Raw genomic sequence first — 27,496 nt, forward strand, 5'->3', positions numbered from 1 at the left:
TGATTGATAGTGTAAAAATAATTTACACTCTTAGTGTACATCCCCTTTTCTCTATTTTAATATTCTTAAAAATTATACAAATTCAAAGACGATTTTAACCTCTTCAAAATCAAATTTGAATTTCCAAACAATTTCTATTTCTCAGTCTAATTTCTTATTAAAACTCAAACTCATCTCAAACTAATTTTAATTAAATTTTTATATTGATATTTCACCACCATTTAGTAAAATCAACTCATAACCCCACAAGAGACATACTATAGAGTTTATATATTGTAAGAACTTATACCTAGGAATCTATAACTAAAATGAATAAGGAAGGAATAAAAGAGATTACCAAAATTGGAACGGCCTAGCAACTTGCTAGTAGCAAGAGTTTAAGAATCTCCAGCTGCTAATTATCAAGGCACCATACTATTACTATACATCCCCGCGCGTAACCCTCACGTCCACTCTTTTAAAGCGGTGTATCCTACGCGCCACGTGTCTTTCTGTAGACTAATTCCGCATATCTCCACGTCATATGACACGTCATCATCTTACATGTAATATCTATTGCACAGAGAGTTGCCACGTGGACGAATCCCATGTGAGTGAAGACGTAAGTTGGACCAAGTTCCTGTCATAATTCCCGGGCCCCATAACCACCCATTCCTTTTTATCTTTCTAAAATTAATGATGCAATTAATTAGACTAATTATGATTAGTAAGAGAAAAGTGAATCTTGATGATGTTGATTAGGGAAATGATTACGGAGATTAAGGCGTCTCCGTTTTGCCGCGATTGGAACATGACCACGTGGCAGTCATATCATAGTGGGCCCTATAGCCCACAGACTCGTTATAGGAACACATCACTCTTCTATCAACTATCAACTCACCTTCTAATCTAATCTTTTTTTTCTCTTTCTTAATAATTTCCACCACTTCTTTCTGTCTTTAATAATTCCTTTTATTAATAATTCATTTTATTAATTCTCTAAATCAAAATATAATAAAAATTTATTTTAATTTAACTAAAAATTTTAGTTTAATAATTTTTGTGTTTCCTCAATCATTTAGAGTTTTAGTCTGACTTTAAATATAATAATAATAATAATAATAATAATAATAATTTATGTAACTTTATAATTTATATATACCCCACCTAATTTCCATTTCAACCTTAAATACGTTTCAATCTATCATCACATCCTCCTCCTCTTACTCCCATTTTCCTGCAATACATATATTTCATCTTCTCTTTCAACAACAAGCTTCAACAACAAAATTAACCGCAATACACTAACACTAATCAATAATTAAAGTGATTAATTCAACATGTTGCACTGTTTGAATGCTTCCGGGAATTTACCTACTGAGAGTTGTTCATCCGACATAACAGTGCTGGAAAGACAAACCGAAAGAATGAAGTGGCAACAACATCAACAACAAGATCAAGGTTACTTCAATGGTTCCATGTTTCGTTCTTCTGTTCAACAAGTTCAGAAATCTCAAGATTTAGTGGCTCTTCAAATTCCACCTGCAATTTCAAGAACTTTTAGTTCTCCACCTGTTCTCGTCGATGCTAAATTCATTGATTCTAGGACCGAGAAAGAGAATTGTTCTAAGAAGAGGAAATCGGAAAAGGCACATCATAATCATAAGCTCAAGGTGTGCAAGAATATTGTTCTCTTGCGCAGTTTGTTGTCTGTTTGTCTTTTATTTTGGTATAAAATTACTCTAGAAATTATATATAATTTGTTTCTTGTTGTTTAGGTTGTTGGTGAAATTGAGAACAAAGAAAAGAGGATTAAACTAGGTGCTGAAGACGGTGAATCGAAAATCACAGGGTACCATAGCACAAAAAAGAATACAAATAGCAACAAGAACAACAAGGAAAACTGTGCAGCAGCAGAAGGTACTTCAAACTCAAAGGGAAATTCAAAAGCTTCTGAAAATCAAAAGCTTGACTACATTCATGTTCGAGCACGTCGCGGCCAAGCCACTGATAGTCATAGCTTAGCCGAAAGAGTGAGTACTCAATTCAGTTTCTGAAAAAGAACATTGAGATTTAGAAACGCAGTTTGTTGCCTGTTTGTCTGTTATTTCTGTATGATCTTGATTAAAATAAATTTTGATGCAGGTTAGAAGGGAAAAGATTAGTGAAAGAATGAAGTATTTGCAAGATTTAGTACCAGGATGCAACAAAATTACAGGAAAAGCTGGAATGCTTGATGAAATTATCAATTATGTTCAGTCTCTTCAAAGACAAGTTGAGGTGATTATTTAGAAAGTTAATTAATTAGTTAATAGTTAGGTCAATTTCATTATTAATTCTTAATTTGCCTGTCCTATTGATCATTGATCCAATCTTAACAAATTTATTTATGTTAATTTGGTTTGCAGTTTTTGTCAATGAAATTAGCTACTGTGAATCCAAGGCTTGATTTCAACATTGATGATTTGTTTGAAAAAGAGGTATAATAAGAAAGGATTTCTCACTTTTTACATTATCATCCATGGTTATAAATAACGTTCGCGGTCGCGTTGCGTAAAGACTTTCACAATTTCGGTCTATAAATGTTGCGACACTGATCCTGCTCGTCGTGAATTAACTCAATTTGTTCTTTAACATACAAACGGTGACTAACAATATACGTATCGACACCTGTCAATACCGTTTTGTCGCGACCGTTTTTGTTATTTAAAACCTTGTTACTCCTTTATCTAAGAGCTGAATTTGATATCTTTGATATTAATATATTCTTCTATTTGATTTGATTTCAACACAGGTGTTTCCAACTTGTGATGCAAATGCAACTTTTCAAGCCTTGGGAATTTCATCAGAAATGAATAATACCAATCCATATCTTCAGTTCAATTCACCACATCAATTTGTTTCTTATGGTGGATTAGAGGCTGGAATGAACCCTATAGATATGGGGCTAAAGAGGAGCATAAGCGCCCCTGTACCCATTCCTGAGACTTTTATTGATTCTTCTTCTTTCCCTGTATGTTCACTCTCTGTTAATTTATGGTTCTATTACCGTCGAAGTTTTAAAAAACGGTCTGTTACTGCAAAAACGGCAGCGACAAAACGGTATAGGATGGTGTCGATACTGAGATCAGTATTCACTCTTTATATGATGAAAAAGATATAGTGGTTAATTCACATCGTGACAACCACACTCAGTATCGTAACATCCGTACCGATCGAAATCACAAAAGCTTTTCGCGACCATTATTTAAAACTTTGATTACTGTTTTTATTGTAATATTGGTTGGTTTTATTAATGTTTTTCTTGATTATGTTTGTTGCAGCAAATTCTACCTCCTACAACATGGGAAGGTGATTTCCCTAACCTATACAACATGAATTTTGATCAAACAAGAGCGACATCTTTTCCTTCTCAACCTCAGTTTTTCACAGGTAGCTAAAAAATATTGTATAGTCATAAATTCACTTTTTAATTAGCTTTGTATCTTTAAAGTAGAAAGTGAGGCAAAAGAGAGTGGATTTAATGGATGATAGAGACTTCACATCCCATTGATTTTGATCACACATAAAAATATCCAATACCTTTTGTTTTTCAATAATGGAATTTGTTAAAATGGATCTGTTTAATCATTCAATTGTACAGCTGTTTTTTTTTTTTTGTTGTTTCCACTTTCCCACTACTTTACTCAATAAAAAAAGTTTAATGTTTTGTATCGAGACACAGTACAATGAAATCGAATGTAATTATATGTTTCAGTGTCGTGTCTTTGTCGGACTCTGATACATGTACGGACTATGATACATGTTAGACATTAGACATATATTTTTGCAATTGTAATTTATCTGCAACTTGATGAAAAGGTTGAGACTTGAGGACCACCAATAGCATCAATCGTTTTCTTAAGCTAAAGTTGATTACAACTTATGACTGGCTTGTTTCTGGTTGACATTTCACAATCTCACATTTTAGAGACCACTTAAAATCTAGGAAAAGGATAGTCTCATGGGATGTGTGAATTGTGTAACAAATTAAGAGATAGAAAAGAAAGAGATACTATACATACTACATATGGAAATGTTTATATTGTAGACTAATTTTCTTTTTATAAATTCTAAAGGGTTGTTTGGCATTTATGCAGGTCTAGTTGAAGCTAGCAATCTAAAAATCGAGATGCAGTAGACCACAGAATCTAAGGCCGTATTCATTGGATTAATTAGCTTAATTACTCCAAATGCCTCTTATCAAGATTCTTTTTTTTTTCTCTTCAAAGTACATAGCCTATATATGTTAAGTGTCAGAATACTACTCCATAATATGAATAAATATCATATTAATTAATACATGTCTACTTCAGTTACCTTCTTTTATATAACAAATTAACATGAACTCTGTTTTAAAATAATATAAACCTTATCCAAGGTTCGTGTAAAGGCTTTTACAACAAATTTTATTAATGTAGATACTGCGATACTGGGTACGGTCGTCGTATTGTGAATTAACAACAATTTTTTTCGTCATTAAAATGGTGAATAATGATATCGGCAATACTTTCCGATACTTTTTGTCACGGCCGTTTTTGCTGTAACGGACTGTTTTTTTAAAATCTTAGCCTTATCCATTGAATTGTATGAAGGAGAATGAAAACAATGAACATGCTGAGTGGAGAGGGCTGGGATATATAGTGGACCATCATAAAGTAAACAATTGGGGACAGAATAAGAGACAGTTGATGAAGACAGTGATAGGTAAGGTATGCCACAAAATGATGACTACATAGCTCTAAGTATGCGGTGTAGAGGAGGGGGATGGACAGACATTTTCAAATCTAAAATTTATTATAGTCGTGTTTTGTCTCTCATGTGCCCAAAAATATTTATGATTTAGTTCAATTAGAAATATCATATCTACTCATGTGTCTATGCTTAGAAGGATAGATCCTTACCCAACTTCTCAAATGTTAAGAATGGTATAAACAAAGGATACGCACCAGAAAAGGAAAAGATATTAACATATATTATATATATTGAGTCATGAGGACCAAAATCTAAGCCTCAAGGTTCCCAAGTTGTTCCTTGTTCAATGGCCCTCATTAAGTTTCAACTCAATGATCTTGTGAGTACATATTTTTTTCTGGCGAAGACTTATGTAGATCTCGGTCAGCGGAAGCCAAGCTCAAGGTCTGACTTATTAGAATTTTGGTTAAAAGTGAGTTTGTCTTAACGGTATAGAATGAATCTATTTATATAGCGGAACAATTTAATTTAGATATTGTGCCTATAAATTCATATAGATATGAGCCAAGTCAGGATAATACTTATTCTAGTCCACGGTCTTTAAAGCACGAAACTTATAAAAATAAGAGGCTCGAGTAACAAGCTACGATGTCCAGATTTATACCATAGCCTCATGCTTGTTTGAGGCTCAGTTATGTCATTCTATATTCTCCAAACATGAGATCTATGAAAGTGAAATGCTTAAAATAGTTTATGGAACTTGATTGAACATTGACGTTTTTCACTTATGAGTCTATATAGTCCGTTTATTGTTGGATGATATTTTACATGTAAAAAGGTACAGGTGTGAATGTTAGTCTTGTAAGGGCAGGGGTACTCGGAGATCTTAGTAGGTATATTATGATGTATGGTGGTTAAGGCTCGTCCATGACCGCAAGAAGTCCTGTATGGTGGTGTTTATGGTGGTTTAGAGGACATGCTCACGTGAGACGAGAGACTCTATCTATAAGTGTGATGCTTTAGCGTAAGAATACGTAAGGTGTAATATGTATGAGTTAAGATATCTCTTTCCCCCGTTGGTGGAGAAGTATTTATAAGGCCTTCGGGCTCAGGGTTTAGGAAACCCTTGAGGCAGCAGTCGCCCCTTCCCATGATTAGGAGAGATTGTTGACTACCTATTTCTCAGAGAGTCGTGGTATGACTGCTTCTCACATAACTAACAGGAGATTGGAGTATTATACACGTCATATGTTCAAAGGGCGAGCCCACATATTATGTGTGAATGTTGCTAGGGCGACATCACTCTAGGTGAAGACATAAGAGTCACTCTTGTTTGTGACATCTCCCTTGTCAAATGTCTCTTGATTAGATAAAAATCTCAGTTAGAGATGTCAATCAATTATTTAGATGGTCACTCTTACTTCTATTTAATGTAAGTAATGATGACTTGCTTTTCGAGACATTAAACGCTAATGACATGTGTTAGAAACGTGTTGAGTTTTTCAAAATTATGGGGAAGTCTAAAAAGTCCCTTGTGGTTCCAATTCCATTATAAAAGCTTTCTCCTTCCACCTCAATTGATTTATTTTTCTCCCACTTCTGCAAGCTCATCTAAACTGTTAAACTCCTCATCATCCTTGATCCTTTATTCACAACCTTTTTCTAAGTATGAGTTTCCTTTTTTCTTGCTTTTTTCTATAGTGAGTAGGGTTTATAAAGAAGCGTTCAAAATATGGCTTAGGTTGGTGTATGACGGTAGATTTTTAGGGTAATAGTTGCCCCCTTTGACAATTTCGATGGTGATGGTGATTTTAATTTGTCTTACTATTTTTCCAAGAACCAAAAAGACAATGGCTACCCCTTTTGTCGTGTCCAATGACATCAAAGATATTGGACCATATTACATTTTGACGAACATATCCTCCATTTCCGTTAGGAAGTGGAGGTTTCTTCTTTAGAGGATGAAGACAGGGTTGTTCTGGAGGCTTATTTGCCGTTCGAGAGGGTGACCACATTCGTCTCGTCTGATCCTCCTCCTTCTTACTTTTACTTCTACCTCCCTTTTATCAAGGAAATGGGGGGATCTTTTCTCTCTTTTCCCATTTTTCCATTGAGGTTTCGAGGGTTCTCAAAGTCACGCCCTCTCTACAATTCCCTAACAACTGGGGTTTTATCAGGGCCTATCAGAAGGTTTGTGAGGATTTGGATGTTACTCCAACTGTAGGATTCTCTTTCTCTTTTTACACCACCAGACTGGCAAAGGATAGTTGGGTGTCCTTAAGTGGTCATCCAAGAAATGCCATTTTTTGCATCCCACTCCAATCACTACAAATATTAGAAGTGCAAGTTCGCTCGTGTGAGGGGGAGATGATTCTCTTGGAGTGTTAGGGGCTGATGACGCCCCTCCTCTTTCCCTATACTGGATGAATGATCATGTATGGATCATGGGATATGACAAGGAATACCTTACCCTTAAGGAGGCGATGATTATTCGCCTTCAGTTGAAGTTAGAACATATGGACTCTCATACACTAATTAAATTGTGTTTAGATGGCGGCAAACATCTCACTTCTTATTTAGGTAAATTTTAGATACTCTGTTTTACTTTGTAGGTAATTTTAGACACTATTTATGACTTATGTGCATTATTTTGCATATCAGACGGTGAAGGTTATTGCTGAGGAGAGGAGATAAAGATAGGAGAGGATCTATGTTGTTTGCCTAGATACTAACAGCCCCTAAAGTCACATAGAGGGCTTCACTATCAAGGGGAGAAAAAGGAAAGCTAAGGATCTAGCTCAAAACTCGCCCAAAATGAAGGCTCGAAGGTTGGGTGAGGATTGTTCTCCTGCTACTAGTGTTGTCTCGCCTAATTCTATGAAGGTGAACACTCAGGCGCATTGACAACACTCTGTCATTACGTGAATATTTACGAGCAAGTTCGTCTAAATTGGTGAAATTGTGAGTTAAATCCAATCCAAATGATGAAGAAGTGAGCAAAAACAACCAAATGTGAATAAAGTTGAGACTTTGAAAAAAAAGAAGATTTGCCTTTGTTTTTCTCACGATCACATTGATTTCATCGGGGGCGCGATAAGCTTATGTCCCGATCGTGATTCTTGGTAACGCGGCCGTAATGACGTGTTTTCCTAACACGTGTGTGCAACTTTTTAAAGAGATTTTTTCTACTATTTTGAGTGTTACAAATTCTAGGAAGAGAAAGTGACGACAAGGAGCTTTTGTGAGCGGTTTTGAAGAACATTGGAGCCATTAGAGAGCTTATATTCCATTGGCTTTAAGGAATACTTCTTATCAACTCATGATAATTGTTGATTTCACTATGAGTAGCTAAGCTATTTTAGATTATGTCTTTAGAGATGAACTTAATCGTACTTTATTTGAATATGTTTATGTTATAATTATTATTCAATTGTTCTTGTTCTTGCTGCTATTTGCGTATTGACAAACGCGCAAAGTGATTTTAGATGAGTATACATTATTGATTGTAAGTGTGTCGATATGAATTAGGAGAATTTTTCAACTTACTAATTAACTAGGAATAGGTAATTATAAGTTATGGCTGTAGAATTAACGAACTTAGAAATGCCTAGTTTTGCTTTAAATTCGCCTAAGAAATTAGGAAATTTTCGTTTAAATTAGAGAGTTGCACACCAAAGAATTAGGTGTAGTGGTCTTGTTAATTAACCATGTAGTTATTGCATAATTTTTATTCTTTTAATACACATGCATTAATAGATATAATTAGGGGATTCGAAAGAAAGATCTAATCTTGTTTTCGAACCATCATAGTTGAAAACCCCTTTTTTGTTTACTTTAAATCGCATTAGTGTAACGTTGTTTAAATTCACAATCACTGTGGAGACAAATTATTTTATTACTTCGACGAGACTAGTACACTTACTAGTTAAGTCATCAAGTTATTGGCGTTGTTGCCGAGGATTGTTGATAATTTCAGCAAGGCAATATTTGTGCGATGTTTTTAATTTTTAATTTTATTTTTGTAAGTTACTTTTAGTTAATGTTTCAGTATTTTTAATTTTTAATTTCTACAATTATTTTGTTCTCTTTTGATGCAATTTTACTAAGGTGTTGTTTGTTTGTTTATGCGAGGTTTGGATTCCATACTGAAACCAATATAACCAAAAATCGAAAGAACAACGCATTCAATTCATAAAGAGAAATGAGAATTACTGCAAGTCACGAAATAACCAAAAGAAGAGGGAGAAGAGATGATAAATACACCACAACAGACGTTAGGGGATTATTGGAAGAGGACTGGTGTTAGACAAGTATCCTTATGATTCTAACCATCTTACCCTATAATGTTTAATATCACAAATTATGTACTTTGAGGTTTGAACGATAACCCATTCAATGGGCAAGCAATCAGGTACCATTAGGAGCATCTTGCTAAATTCTACGAGACATGCTCAATGTGAAAATCGACAAAAGTAACTAATGATCAGGTAAATTTATGTTTATTGGTTTTTTTTGATAGGTCACACTAAGGATTGATTGCAATGCATACCAAATGGTACTATTCAGACTTGGAAAGAATTGGAAGAAAATTTTTAGAGAGCTATTACCCAATTGTTCCATTGTAGAAAGGAAAGATGCAATTTCCAATTTTTATCTAGACGAATCTGAGTCATTGTCTGATGCATGGGAGAGGTTCAAGTTGTCACTTTGTAAGTGTCAAAATCATAATATGAGTTTTATGAGACAAACCAAACACTTAATCAGGGGTATGAAAACACTAACAAAAATGCTTCTCAATGTCTCAACTGGAGGTACATTGAGAACAAAGAATGAAGATGAGGTAAGAACGATTGAAAACCTGTGCCAAAATGAATGTCCTTCAAGTGTTAGAGTGGTTGAATTAAAAGAAATTCTTGCAGTTGATTTGAACACAACATTATTAGCTCAAATAGAGGTACTTTATAAGTATCTAGTTGTGTCCCAACTAGCACAAGTGAATCTGAGTCAAATTCAAACACTTAGGTGTGATTTTTATGGAGTGGGACATGCAAATGAAAATTGTACACCATAGGTTGAGAGTGTTGAAGCTCAATATGAGGAATTTCAAAATAATAATCTATATTCCAACACCTACAATCCTGGTTGGAAGGATCATATAAATTTCAAATGGAGGAACAATCAAACCATGAATGCTAATCAAGGAGTTCAATAGGTTCCTGAAGCACCTTAACAAAAATATCACCTCTAGAGGAAACCTTGTCTAACTTCATGAAAAAACTCATACTAGTTTTGAATAAGTTAGCAAAAATCAAGAAGACATGTTTAAAACTCAGCGGGAGACGACACAAAATTAAATCACCACGAGCAAAAACACTGAAGCCTCTATAAAAATGAAAGTTCAAGTGGCAGCGCATGCTAGTTCAATTGGGGGATTTATTATTAACACTATAGATAACCCAAAAAATGAAAGTTGCAAAGTCATTGAGTAGAGGAGTAGAGTGATACCATCGAAACCAAAAGTGAGTAAGGAAGATAAGGAATCGAGCGAGGTTGAGATAAATTTTGAGGGAGAAAAAAGTGAGGTAACTAGAGAATGTGAAGTTAAAGAATTCTCCCTTGAGCAATTCTTAGATAATAACTCACCCTTCAAAAGAACCAAGAAACAAATCTTGAATGAACCAAATCCTAAGCTATCCCATTACATTAAACCACCTTACCAGATTTTTAAGAAGAAACCTAAGAAAGGTTTAATGGACCACAAACATTGGAATGTACTAATTGGAGCAACTTTGACTTCCTTGAGGAAGGATGTCACTTGAAGGCTACTATAGTATGTTTACCAGCCATGCAATGAGAACACTTCTCAAAATCTGCATTCTTTACTTCTAGAAGAACATCCTTTTAGTCCAAAACATTTAGCCCCTTTTCACTAATATGACTAAATCTTCGGTGCCACAAAGATGCTTCCATGTCGATAGCATTCACAGTGTCCCTAGAAATCAAAGCTTTGTCCAATATAGTTTAGAAAGCTCCCCCCTCTAGCCACAACCAAGTTACCTTTGTTGAGTTTCCACTTTCCAAAACCAGAGTGATTTTCATAACTACAATCATTAAGCATATGCACAAATATCAAATTAAAGCGCACATCTGGAGCATGTTAGACACCTCTAAGCAAAAATTTCATTCCCATGTTGGTTTACAAGCAAACATCACCAACACTAATTAAATTAGACACTCCATCATTACCTATATTCAACACTCCAAATTCACCAGAAGTATAAGATGTGAAGAAATTATTCCTTGATGACATGTAGTGTAGCACCACAGTCAACTATCCACATGCTCTTGTCTGATACAAGATTAACTGTCTCATGATCACGAAGAATAACAAGATCATTACTAGTAGCAGTAGTAACACAATCATCATTGTGATCTTCATGAAACTTTGTTTAGAATTATCTTTCTTTCCTTTGTTATCTCTTTTCCATCGATTACAATACTTATGTACTTGTCCTATTTTGTGAGAATATTGACACTCTAGATTCTTGTATCATGGCTTAGACTTGCTTCTGCTAGTCTCTATACCACCCTTCGGTTCTTTCTTAATTCTCCTCTATTTTTAGTGACAAGTACCTCAAATTGAGATGAAGAACCATGTGTCTTCCTTCACATCTCCTCATTAAGAATACCTTAGACGTTTCCAAAGAAACAACACCTCTAGGAGCAGAACTTGTGGTAGAAACCCGAAACATCTCTCAAGACTCTGATAAATATAGCAATAGAAATAGTCACAAAAGTTCATCATTAAACTTAATACCCATTCTTGGCATCTGATCAAGGAGCCCTTGAAATTCACTCAAGTGATTTGAAATACAAGTCCTCTCTTTACACTTCAACCTTATGAACCTATTCAACAAGAACAATTTATTATTCCCTGATTTAGAGGCATACAAGGACTCTATCTTCTCCTACAATTTTTTTGCATGTGTCGCATTAGCAATACGATTATAAACAATATCTTCTACATATTTTCGAGTAAAACCACGTAACTATAGATGTTCAAACTCTTATTCTTCATCAAACAAAGAACCCGAATTTGCGAAACTAAACACTGGTAAATACAACTTCCTCGCAAATAGTAAGTCTTTCATCTTGCCCTTCCACGAATGGTTATTAGAACCATTCAACAATACCATATTCATATTTTTATTTGACTCAAATATTCAAACAAATAATATTGCCCTTAACCAAGAGCTATGATGAACTCTGATGAGAAATAAACACACAATAATTTACCAATACGTAGCAGATATAAAATTCCCCAAATTCCTAAGGATCAACAACAAATATATGACGATAAATAGAACAAATAAAGGCACAAAAGAACACTGATATTTTAACGTGGAAAACTCTTCAATATGAGAATAAAAATTATGAATCGTCCAGACCAGAGAAATAGTTTTACTATAATCAAATAAGGGTATAAGAGAATCTTAAAGTGATTAAGAAACTAATACTAACAACCGCAAATCACAAAGCAAACTAACTTACAAATAAGAATCAAGAAAATGAAAAATTACTCAAATCTGCAGTTTCAAGTTTCAGAGCGAAACAAATATCTCTCAGCTTAGACCTCGTTTCAAAAATCTGAACAGTCAAAAGTTAGATCCAACAGTTAACAAATATGAAATTATTGATTTAGTGAGACTGGTCACAAAAAGATTGATATTTAATATTATATTTTATTATTTTATTTTTAAATTTATTTACAAAGATGCACAGTCAAAAGTTATAAGAATCAAAGAATTTACAAAAAAAAAAAAAAAAAAAGTTATATCATTTAAAACAAAGAAAAACACAGCAAAAGCAAAACAGGGCACTTTACCTTCTACATGTTCACAAAACAAAATCTATAGTCAAAGAATTAAAAACCACAACGTTTATACATTCATGAAATGAATATTTTACAATTACTTGCAAAACAAGTAAAATTCCACGAATTTTCAAACCGAAAAAGTGAGTAAAAAACAAACCCTATGTTATAACATGAACTTTAGATACATTACACTTACAAAACAATGCGGATTTATACATCACACAACCTAAATTCATTAGACTATTGATGCATCACCAAGATCTGTCAATAAAACAAACAAAACTCATTTAATATTCTAAATTTTATATGATACAGACATTAGACACGAAACCGATAAATAATCACAAGTGTCAGACGCCTTTATTAGTAAAACAGAATATTAAGGAGATAAATGGTCACCTGTTCCAGGAACAATTACAATAGGTGCTGCTTTACAATGGTGAAAGCAGTACTCACCAACACTTCCTTGTAGCACACTGAAGGAAAAAACAAACCAGAAACATATCAATTATGATTCGTAATAATGGATAATTGACGGAATTAGAGAATGATAGAGAGAGAAATAAAAGGAATGGGAATGCACAAATATATACCTTTGAAACAGGCTTCTGCCTCTAGTTCCAAGAACAACAGCTGCAGGTTTAGTCCTCTCTGCTTCATTGCAAATTACTTTTCCTGGTTCACCTTGCACAATCCGAGCTACTGTTTTTACCTGTTTTCATCGCACCATAATAATCATTTAGGTTTAAGCAGCATCAAATAATATAGATGGCTAGAAATTGAGTAATAATAGTTGATCATCAATAAAGTACCAAATATCATCAGCAAATGGTATAGGGGAGCTATCAATTTCTTTGGGCAAAATAGTTAATCAAATCTTTAATACTACTGACAATTTTTAAAATACAATCTAGACTATTTTGTCAAATTAAATAAATCTAGCTCTATCCAATTTTATTTGTCAAATTTATTATTCCAAACAACTTCATAAATAGAGGTAAGAAAAAAGGGTTACTAACCATTGCAACTTCAAAAGCCTCAACAGCTAATTTCTCCATCAGCCCCTGGGTCAAGTCATACACAATTTGATTCTTCACATCTGCAAAATATTTCATCAACAAAACAAACATATTCATAAAACCACAAATTTCAATTATTTTAAACTGAAAAAAATAAATTAAAAACAAAAAGGTAAGAAAGGTTAATAAAAAGATAGTGGCCTCGATTTCAATCGGTAAAGTGTCACCGATACTAATTGTAGTCGTCTGTGTGAATTAACCATAATTTATATTTTAATATAAGTATATACGGACAATAAGTCGGCATCTGTCAATACTGTTTTGTCGCGACAGTTTTCGGAGTCACAGACTGTTTTTTAAAACCTTAGGCGAGGAAATAAAGAAACGAACCAGAAACAGCATGAACTAGGTGGATGGTATCAGCGAGTCGACATAGATGAATAAGAGCCCAATCAAAAGCATGTTTACTGTTTGGACCATGATCTATAGCTATCACTATATCTCTTCCTCTTCTCCTCTCTCCTGTTTCTCTTTCAAGCTCTGGTTCAGGTACTATTGGGATCAACGATGGAAGCTTCACTTCTCTATAATTGTATTCTTCTACATCTTCCATCACCGTCTCCATTAATTAACAATCTTCACAATTTGGATTATGAGCTATTTGCTCTGCCTTTTTCAGAAGTAGTCGAATAGAATTGCTTTTTGAACAAGAAAGTCTTATTTTTAGGTTGGTGGCAGTTTTTCTTTTCTATGATTTTGTCTTTAAATTGTCGTGTCCAAATTGAGAACTTATACCCGTTCAATGTTCATTGGTCACACCATGTTCAACAAGTGTTGATTTTTATTATTTTATTGTTTATCTTAAGTTGCGTTTTGTAGGCTTATTTTTTCCACCAAGTTTCGTTTCTCCTTGTATACATTGAATGTACTCTATTCGCCAAAAGAAAATCTGAGCATATCAGCCGCGTGTAATTTAATGTGTATAGAAACAAAAGGTTAGCCTGTTTTATATTGACAATTTGACATGTGGGGCAGTTTTTCTTTCAATATTATATATCTATCTATAATATATTAAATCAGAAACGGCTCATCATTAAATTTACTATTCAATTTTATTTTGTATCACATTATTATGTGCCATCTTTTAATTTATTTCTCAAAAATGGCAAAATACATTTATTTTTATTTAGAGTTTATGAGTTCAAACTTTGACTATGAATTTGCTTATTAATCTAATAATTATTTAGTATTTTTATTACATTCTTAGAATATTTATATTTGTTTTCCAATATTTTTTTATTTATAAAAATGAGGGAAACGAATATTTAATATATATATATATATATATATATATATATATATATATATATATATATATATATATATATATATATATATATATATCACTACAGGAAAAAAGGTCTCCTGCCACGCCCAGAAAACCGAGGCTATATGCAAAATAACCGTGGCGTAACGCTTAGGCCACGGTTTGGCCACGGAAATCCAACTATGGAGTATACGGCCGTGGCCTAAAGTAAAGTCCACGGTTTTTTGGTATAGACCACGCATTTTTTACAACCGTGGGTGTTTTAGGCCATGGTTTAGGTAGCTTGATTAAGGCCGCGGTTTGTACTTGCCATGACTTAAAAACCGTGGCTATACGGTAAAGCCACGGGTTCATTTTAACGTTTACGACACAGTATTAGTTCAAGATATAGCCACGGTTTGGTTATGACCACCTATTTAAAACCGTTGTTATATGTTATGCATTCTAAACCATTTATCTTGCCACGGTTTATTTCTGTATCATTTTATATATATATATATATATATATATATATATATATATATATATATATATATATATATATATATATATATATATATATATATATAATTAGCAATAATATTGATCAATATAAAATTAATCATGAAAGTAAATACAATTCTAGCATTTATTTAGGAACAACCATGTTTTATAAATACAATTCTAGCATTAGATTATGCGATCATGAAAGTATCATAAATGAGCTTCTAGTGTGAAGACAAAACCAAATACTGAGTCAGGTACGCTACCACTTAGCTTGTTGCCAGTTAACAAGCTGAAAAGAAGCAATTGAAACTTGATTACAATTAGCACTTCAACTCTTATGCATCAATACAATATATATTTCAAACTAAAGAATATACTGTGATACTAGTACTACTAATGCACATAAATATGCATATAGCTGTTACTTTAATATCATACAATACAATATATTTCGAAATTTAGAGAAGTGTACTTACAGAAATGTCAAATGTCCCACATGAGCCCTCGCTGGAATTTCACCAAACAAATTATTGAAACTGAGATCCCTATAAAAGTTTTAAAAATAGTATAAATTTCCATGGCTATGAGGTCTGTAAAACAAGGTTAAACATATAAGTTTCAAATGGTTTACTTACAACATGTCCAACTCCTTCATTGTCCAAACATACAATCTTATCATTCCTGTCATGTTTCTTAAAATAGGAATATCCTGACTTGGACCATTGATGTCAGTAATCCACCTGTATCATAATTTCCATCACAAGTTAGTATATAAAACATGTAAGATGAACTAGGGGGAGAACATTAAACGAAACTAAAAAATTAATAGGCTTTTTGGTTTTCACTTACAGTCGAGATAAATTAGTCAAAAGCGATATATTTGACGGGATAGGTCCCTCCAGTCCACTTGCATGCATTTCTCTTCAATGATGTACATTATAATTAGAATATCAATCTAAAGATAAACATAAAGTAGGCATGTATCTATTGTGTAACGGTAGAAAGATATTTGAAGAGAAGAAAAAAAGTGATTGCAATCTCACAGTCTCTGAAGCTGTTTCCAATTCTGTATGAAGCTCGGTATTTTTCCGTTGAAACTATTATCGTTTATCCTACTGCAATACACCAAAATGTGTATTCATCAGGGAAAGTGTCAAGGTTTTTTTTTAGAAAAAAAATAGTAAAATCAGAACTTACAAATCTGTCAAATTCTGTAACTGAGAATATATACAAGACTTACAAGTATGTTAGAGTGGTAATATTTCCCAACTCCTTAGGAATCTCCCCCGACAAACGATTAACAAGTAGCGAGCTGCATAAAACATCGTATTCATTTAATTCAAAAGGCAAGTATAACTGAATGAAAACTAAAATCATTTGATATGAACTTACATTGAAGTTAGTTCAATCGAACCCCATTCCTTCAGAATCGTACCATTTAGGTAGTTATAAGCAAAATCACTACATCGAATTGAGAACACATTTCATTTCAATCAGCAATACAATTAATGAAACTAAATTTTAAGCTTCCGTAAGGTGTTCATAGTTCTTACACTACTTTGAGGTATGGAAGCTTAACCAATTGAGGCGGAAGCGTGCCGGGGAGGCTGTACCCCTTGAATTCACTAAAAAATGGAAATTCATATTTCAGAAACTCACAGTTTCAAAACCACAACTTTCTATCAAAATCCTCCACTATTCTTTATCCTCCATCTTCTCCCTAACACCAATCACATCATGAATTCTCCTACCAAGCAAAATACTCTTCCCCTGTTAAGCCTACATAAGAAAGTAATTTAAGAGAAATTTCAAAACACTCAACTATTATAAAGTTCAAAAATTTAGCAAAGAGAGGCATTATTTCAATAAATTTGGCAGTTTCATCCAAATCTATATACAACTGGAGCAAGAAATCAACAGATAAATCCTCATTTGCTTAGATACAGAAGATAGACTCACTAAGTATTTGAATCTACATCGTTATAAGTGTAAATTCAAAATTCAACCCTAGATTTTTTGCAAATTCATATAAACGGTTACAGATATCGAAAATTGAAGAAAAATAAGAAAATCCCAAAGCATAAGCAAATACACCAAGAACTCTTACACTAATAGGTTTACCATAAAAACGGGTTGCAACAACTTGAAATATATTGTCGTCTATTGAATCCCTTGAAAGTATACCTTCGATTTCTTTAAACCCTAAGCACATAAATCAAAACAAAATTTTTTATTGGAACACACAAATAAGAGACAAGAAACTGGAAATATATATCCTGATGCATGATTGAAGATAGAAAGTTAGTAAATTGAAAGATAATACACTTCCTAAGAACCAAAGACAAATCATTGGCAAAAAACAAAATTTCAGGATATATGCCACTTAGATTCATTTCCAACAAATAAATCTAGTAACAACCGAAATACCATAGAACCAAAGAATATACAAAAGACGAGATAAACCTCAGCAAAGGCCCTAGGGGAAGATTCAATAACATCATCATCAATGGCCTCTACATCAATCAACGGGGGTTGTTGCTGGTTGTTGTTGGCTTGAGTTTCGACTCATTGAGGCTCCAACTGAGTTGAAGGTCCTTCCTGCTCACGATTCTCATCAGCCGGCATTCGGTTAAGGTCTACGCCGGTAACTTCTGACAGCAGTCTGCCTGCTCGACCGAGAGCTCATATTGGAACTGATGTTCCCTAATTCCATGACGAAATCTGAAAAAACCAATACATCATAGCAACACAAGTAAAATTTGGTGAAGAAAAAACAAAAAAAAATCTGAAAAATCGAGTGGCTCTTTAACAAATCCTCATACCTACTTACACAAGCGAAAAAAGTGCTAGAAATCATATAAAAAAATTATAAACCTATGTTTACAAAAACAAAGCCAAATAATAAAAAAAAAATACACTAGCACACAATCGCAAACCAAACAAAAAATCAGTTGAAAACCGAGAATCGTAAACCCTAACACGATAACAATCGTAGAAGCAACTAGTAAACAATTGTAGAAGCAGTTTCAGCGATTGTAACCGATCGATGAAAATCGGAAACCCTAAGAAGATAGAGAGAAAAGAAAGAAACGTACCAGAGGGAAATCGCTATGTGGTGTGAGAAATCGCTATCTTTTTCTTCTTTTCTTGATGCTATGACGTTGCCCGAGATCTATTGAATGATAACCCTATAGATTTCACTTGATTCATGCTTCTTAGAGCATTCAATGGAGCTTCATAGATTTAGGGTTAGTGAGAGAGATCCGAATTAGGGTTTGAGTTTGAGATGAGAGGCGAGGGGGAGAGATGCTGTTAGTTCAGTTCATGGCGGCGTCGTGTTTTGTTTTGCCGGAGAAAGAGATCGAAGATGGTCATCGGCGCCGCTGAGTTTATGAGAGGGGAAGAAGAAAGCTCTTTGAGTAAGGGAAATATATAGTCACAACGTTGATAAAACCTAATCCCCTTTTCACGTTTCATTCATTATTTGATTTTAATTAGATTTAATCTTAAAAAAATTATATATATATATATATATATATATATATATATATATATATATATATATATATATATATATATATATATATATATATATATATATATATATATATATATATAAACAAGAGAAAGAGGGAAACCAAAAAAAAAGAGGGAAATTTTGGAGGGATATATTTTTTTAGGCTTGGGCCACAGTTTGAAGTGAATCTTATGAGGCCACAGTTTTCGTTTGCGGCTAAAAATATCCGCAGTTGTATAACCGTAGCAATTGAAGTAAATGCCACAGTTTCATACTCCGGATTCAATATTTTATAACATAATTCTACGCTTTGAAAACCCTGGCCAAATCATATATGTGGCCACAGTTTCTGAGCTGTGGAAAATTTTAGCGTGGCCGTAGGCCAAATTTCTAGTAGTGTGTATATATATATATATATATATATATATATATATATATATATATATATATCCTCTAAAATAATTTTAACTTATTTGTTTTGGAACTAGCATTAGGGTGTTCATATCTTCCCCAATTGGGAGGTCGAGCTCATCATCTGGTATGGTTTTATTTGTGTGTGTGTCAAAATCGGAGACATTGATGTTGAGGGTGAAAGCCTTCTTTACTCTCTCTTCTAACATGAGGGAGGTTGTCGTTGAGTATTTTAACAACATTTCCTGTATGAAATGAGCTCCATGTAGGTAGGCTAATGGAGAAAGGTTGATGATATCCATCCTTCATTAAAAGAAAGATTATGTTAGGTGGAATTTTCGACATTCTTAAATCTCAGCATAACAAGAAGAAGATTGAATAATCACTTAGTGAAATATTGATGATTTTAGAGGTGTTTTCGACTGATATGTTAGAGATATTTTGGACATGACAACATCCAAAGAAAGACATCGAAGTCCCTGGGTGCGCAGTAGTGTCTGAGACTTAACGACTTTTAGAGCAGCGTAAGGAACATTTCGACAAAGACAGTTGGAATGTTTAACGTGGCTAAGTAACTACCTTTTGGCCTTATCTGCATTACGAGGACACGTGAATACAAGATCGGAGGTGAAATGCACGCGTCAAGGGTGGTCATTCAACAGCGAACAATTATTTAGATATTAGTATAAATAGGAATCTTAGCATTAGGATTCAGTGTGTTGAATTTCTTACAAAAACTCATTATACTCAAAGTATCTCGAGCGAAGAGAGAAACGAGTTTATCAAGTGCATTGTATGTATTCAAACACCATTCTTATTCAATGCAAATTCTTTTATATTAAATTTAATTTTTCTGCATTTTAGTTTGTTTCCATTGAAGTTCAAATTTATTTACTTTCAGTCATTACAAGTTCATTTACTGTCGGAGTTTTCCAACGTATCTTTAATTTCACTTTATTATCAAGATTCCGCCTACGTCAAAATCCTTGCTTTTACACACGTTTATACCAGTTCCAGAAAATTTTAAGCATTATAGGATTCACTAGCCGGTCCTGCAAACAAACTTTTATAAGAGACTAGCAGTTGTTCACCAAATTTTGTGGTAAATAGACCATTACGCCGTTAGTAAATTGAGCTCGATTAGGGGGAAATATGGATGCCTTTATACTTCTAACAATGCTAACACTTCTTCGCTCATGTTTTGGCATCTTGAACCATGCACGATTAGTACTACCTAACTCTGAAGGCCTTCTTTACTAGGGACGTAGCTTCGAGATGTTTCTTTGAAGTATCCTCGTGTTCGTTGGCGAGCACATATGTGGCTTTTTTTCCTTCAAGGATTTTTGCAGTAAAGGGGTGGACAAACCTTTTATGTACCGTGTTCCGCCTCAGACTGGTTATGAACTTTCTCTCTTTTTCACGAGGCTGACTTAAATAAGGTCGAATGGAAATACTTCGAACCGATATATATCACGAGCAGTGATATCCAAGAAAAATGGGTGTTGCCATCCGTGGCCTCCACTATTATCTTCAGAGCTTCAAGATTCCCTGTAAAAAGGAATTATTAATGCTCGAGTTTCTCGTGCTTGCAAACTTAGACAAAACGCCTTTTCCTTGTGCTTGCAGACTTACTTATTTCAGAAATTAAATGAATGTAAATTTGCAATTGAAACTAAAAATTTTTACTACACACTCATTTATCACTTAAAACCATTTTTTTTTGTTTTTCTCTTACCGCAACTTTGGTGCCTTTCTTTTCATACTTCTCCGATACTATTTCACAATTCCTTGTTTTTGTTGCCTTTTAGCATATTAGGGATCTAAAATCCGTTTCTTTTTTCACACATGAACTTAATAAAATGTTGTCCATTGTTCAGTTAAACAATCACATTTAATAAAATGTTACTTACTTATTATGAATATGTAAGAACTTGTAATAATAGATTAATCTCATAAGTGAATTCATTTAATAATTTTTTGTGATGGGTAGAAAAATTAGAAAATTTGTCACCCCACCCCATAGCATTTAGTCGCACAATCGAAATGACAAAACTGTCCTCGTGCTTTCGTAGATGGATCTCCGGAAGCATTTTTTATGTTTAAGTTTACTATGCTCCGTAGATACACCTACAGAAGCCTTCCGTAGATCCATCTATGAAAGCATTTGATGTTATAGTTCGCGCCAGACCCTTCCCCTCTCTATTCTTCAATTTTCACATACTATCTCTAAAAAATCCTCCCAACCCAAAAATCAAACAACTCTCATCCGCTTCATTTTTTCTCTCGAGTTCAGCCGACATTGTCAACATCAACAACCTACACATTCCATCAAGTTCAAATTTCTATTTAATCGGTAATTTTTCGATATTTCGAGTTATTTTAGAGTAGTTGTGAAATCAGGCTCAGTTGCCGAGCGAGGTCCGCCCAGACCAGCCCACGAGGAGATTCTCCGTTCGCATCAGGCTCAGTTGGACCACACTCAGGATCTTCTTTCTTTGTGTCGTCAGATAGCTGACAGGGGCCTCAGAGCCATTGCAGAGGGTTTATTCTCTAAGGGGACTGCTCATAGGCGTGTGTTGGACGATATGATCAGGCTGGCAGAGAGTGCATTTCTGTACCTTCAACATTGAGCCAGGACCCGTGGGACACTTACACCAGAGGTAGAGCGAGCAGAGCCCTTGGTGGACTCGGAGGCGGAGACGTTGGTGGAGGACATGGGCAGGATGGTACCCAGCATACTCAGTAGTTTTTTTGGATGATGTATTTATATTTGATTTGTTTATGTATTTGATTATGTACTCGACTATGTATTTGGATTATGTATTTGATCGACATTATTTATATATTGTATTTTTATTGGTCTACTTATTGTTGTCTTTATATGTATTTCTGAATTAAAAAAATGTGTGTTTAAAAAATGGAGTTTTTAAATGAAAATGAAATGAATTGAAAAAATAGCAGATTGTTCCGTAGATGCATTTACGGAACACTCTGTTTTCACCACCTTTTGTAGATGCATCTACCGAAATATTTTTAAATTAAAAAAAGATGTGTTTAAATATAATTTCTTTGATTTTGTACGCTTCTATAGATGCATCGACGGAAGAAATCAATTTCTTTTAAAATATGATATTCTTCCGGAGATCCATCTACAGAAATATGATATGGTTGACAAATTTTCAAAAATTATACCATATTATTGAGAATAAATAAATTTAAAAACACTTGCTATATCATTTCTGAAATGAGTAAAACCAAACATAAATTACTGAAACCGCGCAGCCCCGAGTAGATACTAGTATGTAAAAGGACAAGACAAGTACATTCCACTCCATTCATATTCGTGAATTGAAATGGCAGAGAGTAACCTAAGCAAAATTCTGTTGATCGGCGGCACCGGCTACATCGGAAAGTTCATAGCGGAAGCCAGCGTCAAAGCCGGCCACCCAACCTTCGTTCTAACCCGGGAGTCAACTCTTACCGATCCCGCTAAATCATCCATCATCAACAAATTCAATTTTGTACGTACTATAATCCTTTCATTTCTTACTTTGAATAATTCATTTTAGTATCCATGTCAAAATTTGAGTGTTTCAGGGAGATTTATATGATCATCAAAGTTTGGTGAAGGCGATAAAACAAGTTGATGTTGTGATTTCGACTCTGGCTCGCTCTCACCTCGCTGATCAAGATAAAATTATTTCTGCTATCAAAGAAGCAGGAAACGTTAAGGTACATGATTCAAATGCTGATTGTGGTCGTCGCAGAGTGAATTAACCACGATTTTTTTTTCATCATAAAATCAGTGAATAATGTATCAGTATCAGCACCTTACGATACCGTTTTGTCACGGCCATTTTTTCGCGGTAACGGACCTTGGACCGATAGTGGAAACGGACAGCAGGTGGTCCAACGATTATTGAAACAAGACTCTGATAATACTTTAGGCTTTGAGATTGGGTCTAATTCAATCTTACAAAACCACCGGTTTGACATTCCAAGTGTAACCAAGTGGCCTACTGTTGGAACTTGATAGAGGTGACTCAACCGATTTTGGATAGACTATGATATCATCTTATAATTTAGGTTGAGCCAAGTTCAAGCTTACAAAAACGGCTTTAACGATAAGGATTGTCCCCACTTATTAAAAAAATATGTTTAGACTATTTATAATCAAGTGTGATACTCTTCATAGAAATTGTTTAAAATTTTCAATGGAAACCAACAATTCAAGCCGAAATTGTTTTCTCAAGAACTATAAGTTACTCAACTTAATTATATATAAATGATTTCTTGACATCATAAGTTTGATGTAGAATACACTGTCTTTTGATTTTTAGCATGATAAACTTTGATGTAGAATACTCTGTCTCTTAATTTTAGCATGATAAATGTCACATTATAGTTTGAAATGTGATATTGTAGTGATGACTATTTCTTTTGATAGAGGTTCTTTCCTTCTGAGTTCGGAAACGATGTGGACCGGAGTCATGCGATTGAACCAGCAAAGAGTGCATACGCCATTAAAGCCAGAATCCGCCGCGCCATTGAGGCCGAAGGCATTCCGTACACTTACGTGTTAAACAACTTCTTTGCTGCTTACTTCCTACCTACTTTGTCACAGTTTGGAGCTACAGCTCCACCAAGAGACAAAGTTGTTATCCTAGGAGATGGAATTCGCAAAGGTGAAAGAAAACTAGAGTCACAGATTATATTAAATTTCATTAATTATCTGTCCTAACTAATGACTTTTGCTTGGTTAATTACTTATTTATAGCTGTTTTTAACAAGGAAGAGGATATTGCTGCTTATACAATCAAAGCTGTTGATGATCCAAGAACCTTGAACAAAAGTCTGTACATTCGACCACAAGATAATGCATTGTCTTTTAATGATCTGGTATCACTATGGGAGAAGAAGATCGGTAAAACTCTTGAAAGAATCTATGTCCCCGAGGAAGAGCTACTCAAGCAAATTCAAGGTTAGTACGTGTTAAAAGAATCTAACATTAGATGAGATCCTTGCCTTACAAGTCAAATTTATAAGAGTTGAGCTTACTGTCACGCCTATTACTGGACATAATTTGATCTGAATAAAAACGGTAATAACTATTTTAATTTTTTTTTCTCTTTCAGACTCGTCACCTCCGTTAAATATGATGTTGTCGATTGCTCATTGTGTGTATATAAAAGGGGATCATACAAACTTTGAAATCGAGGCACCATTTGGAGTCGAAGCTACAACTCTCTATCCTGATGTTAAATACACGACAGTAGATGAGTTCCTTAATCAATTTGTCTGAGATGCAAACCCAGATGTGATTTTTCCTCGGCGAAAACTGCACTAAATTGTAAGTAGTAAGTTGATTGTACTCCTTAAAGGAACTATGAATGAAGAAACATGTGCTATGCTGTGTTAGCATGACCCAACAACGAAAATCGTTCGTTCTGTCATTTTTTACAGTAGGGAATGCCCTAATTTATGAATAATTTCTTCTTGTTCGAATGCCTCTTGTTACACACTTTTCTTTAAGTAAATGCATTGGATCATACATTATACATACCTTGATCAACGATTACGAATGATAGTTCCGTTACTAATATGACATTTACTTTGCTCCAAAGCCAATTCAAAAAATCCACCTCCACCTATACTAGAATTCACACATGGAGGTGCAAATTGCAGAATTATATCTCTCACTGTTATTAAACCAGTAACTTGCTGGTTACCATTTATCAGAAAACTGAAACTGCTATTAGTCTTTGCCATTTGCTGCATTACTTGCTTCAGCGTGTCATTTTCCTTGTTGCTTACGGGTGAATCCATTCTGGATTTGGAGCTGTTTTTCAGGCGGAGATTTCCTGCAGTTTGATTGGAGCTGTTTTTCAGGCGGAGATTTCCTGCAGTTTGATTAGCACCATGATCATTTTCAGTGATTGGTTCAGCGTATGTTATGTCGGTTTCTGTGCGAAGAAATTCCTCAACAGTTAAAATCCTGTTGTAGCATAGAAACAAGTATCTTTGTCATACTGGTTACGTTGATGCTGTTAATTCATAATTTTTGAAATTACCTTCTATTTCTAAGGAGATCATTGTTCTTTACAAGATTATAAATGTCACTGTTCCTCACATTACCAATGAGCTTCTTGGTTTGTCGGTCCACGACTGCGACTGCACAGGTTTGGTTCTGCCATAGCAGCTTCAAAGCATCTGCAACAGATTGGCTCCCAAATACACATCTTGGATGTTCTTGGCCTTCAAATCTGTGCTAGGACAAAAAAGGGTCAGAGCCTAAACATAGTTTCAAATAAATGCATGAAGTCTATGTATTAAAAGATAAGATTTTAAGTACCGGAAATCTGACAAGTTCTTGTTTGCAATATTATCAAACCACTCTAGTTCGCTTGATCGAAGAAGTAGTTCGACTAGAGCATTCTAGCATAAAAGCAAACACAATATCCATCCTGAATATACAGCAACAGCAATTCTCAAGAAGAAACATATATGCGCTTCAATCCTTAACTCGACGATAGGTACCTGGGTAACAAAACCGATGAGGGGGGCATCTGGTTGTTGTATGACAGGCAAAACTTGCAGCCTATGCTTAGAAAGAAGTAACAATGCGTGCAGAATCGTGTCATTCAAGTGTACTGGAAAAAATGGTTCCCAGAGGAATGACTTAGCCAACTCGCCAACCTAGTAACAAATAAATCAAATTTTAGGCGCATTTTTATCCATGATGTTTACTATTTTCCGATCACATTTCAACACATGAACCATTTTATAGAACGCTGAAAGAACGAGAACATAGAAAACCTTGGTTTGGCCAATCTGAGGGATCTGGTCTAGGATGGAGAAAAGGTCATCATGCTCAATATCTTTAAGGTGACTGTGATTGTCATTGGCATCTTCCTTTATGTTTTCATATTCCTTGAAAACACAACATGCTCAATGAGAATCTTGTGTCATATGTGAGATACAATACAAGTATGAAAAAAGTAGTCAATATATATACCTCGAGACACCAAAGAATGATGTTTGGAAAAGAAATGAAACCGATATAGCGATCGGAAAATCTTACATCGGATGTTTCAGTATCCAAAACATCAACAATGGCTGCACCAAAGGTTTCCTTTTCGTACAACATATGAATTGCATCCCTTATAGTGTCTCCAGCTTTTATTTCCAACACTTAACATAGGAAGGAACAAAACAACGTTGGAGGGAATTAATGACAAAAGAACATATGAATGAACAAAACAACGTTGTTAACAAACTAACATTAGTATCATACCAAGTGAATTGTATATGCCAGATATTGAGGTAATAGTTATGAGATCAAGATATTGTTGGAGGGCAGAGGCAGAATCAACCTGCCCGTGCTGATCATCTTTATCTTCTTTTATTTGCATGGATTGCATGGTTTTTGTTTCTTCTTCTTTTAGTTTACTACAGATACAATTTTATGATTTAGAATATTTCTTTATTTTTCTACAACTCTCTCTCACCACTAACTTAAGTTCTTGTGATTCGTAAAAAATGGCATAAGTTCTAAGTGTCAATCTACCACTAACTCATCTTTTATTGACAGACATACTATTTTTTACATTTTCTATCTTCAAATATATTAAATAGAAATCTTACAATATGTTTGATATATCTAATACTTAAAGTATATGAATTGAAGATATTAGTAATATTTACATTCAGTAAAGTTTTATCATAAGGTCACAAAATATATGTTTGCATAGACACTTTAAGAAGTAATTATTATAACTTAGAAGCATGTTTAGTATATGTGGCCCACCAACTATATTCTAATTACCACATGAATTGAGTTAGCAGAATAATCTACATGAAAAAGTCCTTGCCAAATCATATACACGTGATGTAGAACTTGTTCAAATTTGTAAGCAAGGAGGGTGTTATGGGCCAGTTAGAGGCTGAGGCCCAAGAAGAATTTGAGGACCAAAATAAGAGAATTTCTTATCTCATTTCTCCGAGTAGCTCTCCAATTCGCTATACTCAGAAAGTTGTTACAAGATATTACAGATGAGTTACAAGAAAATAGCCTTCAAGATTCTCAAAGAACAAATCCTATTTTCAACTCAAGTGTTTCCCAACCTCTTCAACTCTCAATATATGAA

General features: G+C 34.3%; 4 protein-coding genes and 1 long non-coding RNA gene across 7 annotated transcripts; 2 read left to right on the plus strand and 3 right to left on the minus strand.

The window, feature by feature from the left end:
- Positions 1 to 1,160: 1,160 nt before the first annotated feature.
- LOC131660381 (transcription factor bHLH63-like) lies at positions 1,161 to 4,322 on the plus strand. The gene is made up of 7 exons (XM_058929621.1): positions 1,161 to 1,652; positions 1,758 to 2,012; positions 2,125 to 2,259; positions 2,388 to 2,459; positions 2,774 to 2,992; positions 3,303 to 3,411; positions 4,119 to 4,322. Exons 1-7 carry the CDS (start codon positions 1,320 to 1,322, stop codon positions 4,157 to 4,159), a joined length of 1,164 nt encoding a protein of 387 aa, XP_058785604.1. The 5' UTR covers positions 1,161 to 1,319; the 3' UTR covers positions 4,160 to 4,322.
- A 1,660-nt stretch (positions 4,323 to 5,982) lies between these two features.
- Positions 5,983 to 14,578, minus strand: LOC131660383 (universal stress protein PHOS32-like). Of its 2 annotated transcripts, none has more exons than XM_058929623.1 (5): positions 13,999 to 14,578; positions 13,609 to 13,688; positions 13,183 to 13,301; positions 12,989 to 13,065; positions 5,983 to 11,619 (listed from the first exon to the last, which is right to left on the minus strand). In XM_058929623.1, the coding sequence occupies exons 1-5, from the start codon at positions 14,231 to 14,233 to the stop codon at positions 11,612 to 11,614; spliced, it is 519 nt and encodes a 172-aa protein (XP_058785606.1). In that variant the 5' UTR covers positions 14,234 to 14,578; the 3' UTR covers positions 5,983 to 11,611. The 2 variants fall into 2 exon arrangements, with proteins under 2 accessions (XP_058785606.1, XP_058785605.1); XM_058929622.1 differs by lacking the exon at positions 5,983 to 11,619 and adding an exon at positions 12,638 to 12,850 and having other exon boundaries at positions 13,999 to 14,571.
- Positions 14,579 to 16,094: 1,516 nt separating this feature from the next.
- Positions 16,095 to 18,889, minus strand: LOC131660384 (uncharacterized). 2 transcript variants are annotated; one of them, XR_009300818.1, is made up of 9 exons: positions 18,517 to 18,889; positions 17,885 to 18,142; positions 17,529 to 17,623; positions 16,975 to 17,200; positions 16,814 to 16,882; positions 16,662 to 16,733; positions 16,465 to 16,536; positions 16,271 to 16,342; positions 16,095 to 16,161 (listed from the first exon to the last, which is right to left on the minus strand). It is a non-coding gene; the product is annotated as an uncharacterized LOC131660384 (long non-coding RNA). The 2 variants fall into 2 exon arrangements; XR_009300817.1 differs by having other exon boundaries at positions 17,543 to 17,623; positions 18,517 to 18,887.
- Positions 18,890 to 22,598: 3,709 nt separating this feature from the next.
- LOC131660385 (phenylcoumaran benzylic ether reductase Pyrc5-like) lies at positions 22,599 to 25,463 on the plus strand. Its single transcript, XM_058929624.1, has 6 exons — positions 22,599 to 22,870; positions 22,947 to 23,081; positions 23,797 to 24,034; positions 24,127 to 24,330; positions 24,485 to 24,699; positions 25,200 to 25,463. Exons 1-5 carry the CDS (start codon positions 22,703 to 22,705, stop codon positions 24,649 to 24,651), a joined length of 912 nt encoding a protein of 303 aa, XP_058785607.1. The 5' UTR covers positions 22,599 to 22,702; the 3' UTR covers positions 24,652 to 24,699; positions 25,200 to 25,463.
- LOC131657590 (SNF1-related protein kinase regulatory subunit gamma-1-like) lies at positions 24,666 to 26,770 on the minus strand. The gene is made up of 7 exons (XM_058926973.1): positions 26,644 to 26,770; positions 26,365 to 26,540; positions 26,166 to 26,279; positions 25,887 to 26,045; positions 25,702 to 25,784; positions 25,421 to 25,612; positions 24,666 to 25,344 (listed from the first exon to the last, which is right to left on the minus strand). Exons 1-7 carry the CDS (start codon positions 26,768 to 26,770, stop codon positions 24,918 to 24,920), a joined length of 1,278 nt encoding a protein of 425 aa, XP_058782956.1. The 3' UTR covers positions 24,666 to 24,917.
- Positions 26,771 to 27,496: the final 726 nt, after the last annotated feature.

The sequence above is a fragment of the Vicia villosa genome, linkage group LG3 (assembly GCF_029867415.1).
Source record: "Vicia villosa cultivar HV-30 ecotype Madison, WI linkage group LG3, Vvil1.0, whole genome shotgun sequence".
In the NCBI taxonomy this organism is placed as follows: domain Eukaryota; kingdom Viridiplantae; phylum Streptophyta; class Magnoliopsida; order Fabales; family Fabaceae; genus Vicia; species Vicia villosa.

What these genes read in the sequence shown, in the direction of transcription:
- LOC131660383 (XM_058929622.1), bottom strand. Translation starts at nt 14,233, where the DNA reads ATGGAGACGGTGATGGAAGATGTAGAAGAATACAATTATAGAGAAGTG. An exon ending in GGCAGAAGCCTGTTTCAAAG is followed by an intron (nt 13,066 to 13,182) that starts GTATATATTTGT and finishes TTTTTCCTTCAG; the next exon opens with TGTGCTACAAGGAAGTGTTG. An exon ending in TGTAATTGTTCCTGGAACAG is followed by an intron (nt 12,851 to 12,988) that starts GTGACCATTTAT and finishes TTTTATTGACAG; the next exon opens with ATCTTGGTGATGCATCAATA.
- LOC131660381 (XM_058929621.1), top strand. Translation starts at nt 1,320, where the DNA reads ATGTTGCACTGTTTGAATGCTTCCGGGAATTTACCTACTGAGAGTTGT. An exon ending in ATCATAATCATAAGCTCAAG is followed by an intron (nt 1,653 to 1,757) that starts GTGTGCAAGAAT and finishes CTTGTTGTTTAG; the next exon opens with GTTGTTGGTGAAATTGAGAA. An exon ending in TTGATTCTTCTTCTTTCCCT is followed by an intron (nt 2,993 to 3,302) that starts GTATGTTCACTC and finishes TGTTTGTTGCAG; the next exon opens with CAAATTCTACCTCCTACAAC.
- LOC131657590 (XM_058926973.1), bottom strand. Translation starts at nt 26,770, where the DNA reads ATGCAATCCATGCAAATAAAAGAAGATAAAGATGATCAGCACGGGCAG. An exon ending in CTCAGATTGGCCAAACCAAG is followed by an intron (nt 26,046 to 26,165) that starts GTTTTCTATGTT and finishes ATTTGTTACTAG; the next exon opens with GTTGGCGAGTTGGCTAAGTC. An exon ending in GATCTCCTTAGAAATAGAAG is followed by an intron (nt 25,345 to 25,420) that starts GTAATTTCAAAA and finishes ATGCTACAACAG; the next exon opens with GATTTTAACTGTTGAGGAAT.
- LOC131660385 (XM_058929624.1), top strand. Translation starts at nt 22,703, where the DNA reads ATGGCAGAGAGTAACCTAAGCAAAATTCTGTTGATCGGCGGCACCGGC. An exon ending in AAGAAGCAGGAAACGTTAAG is followed by an intron (nt 23,082 to 23,796) that starts GTACATGATTCA and finishes TTCTTTTGATAG; the next exon opens with AGGTTCTTTCCTTCTGAGTT. An exon ending in GCTACTCAAGCAAATTCAAG is followed by an intron (nt 24,331 to 24,484) that starts GTTAGTACGTGT and finishes TTTCTCTTTCAG; the next exon opens with ACTCGTCACCTCCGTTAAAT.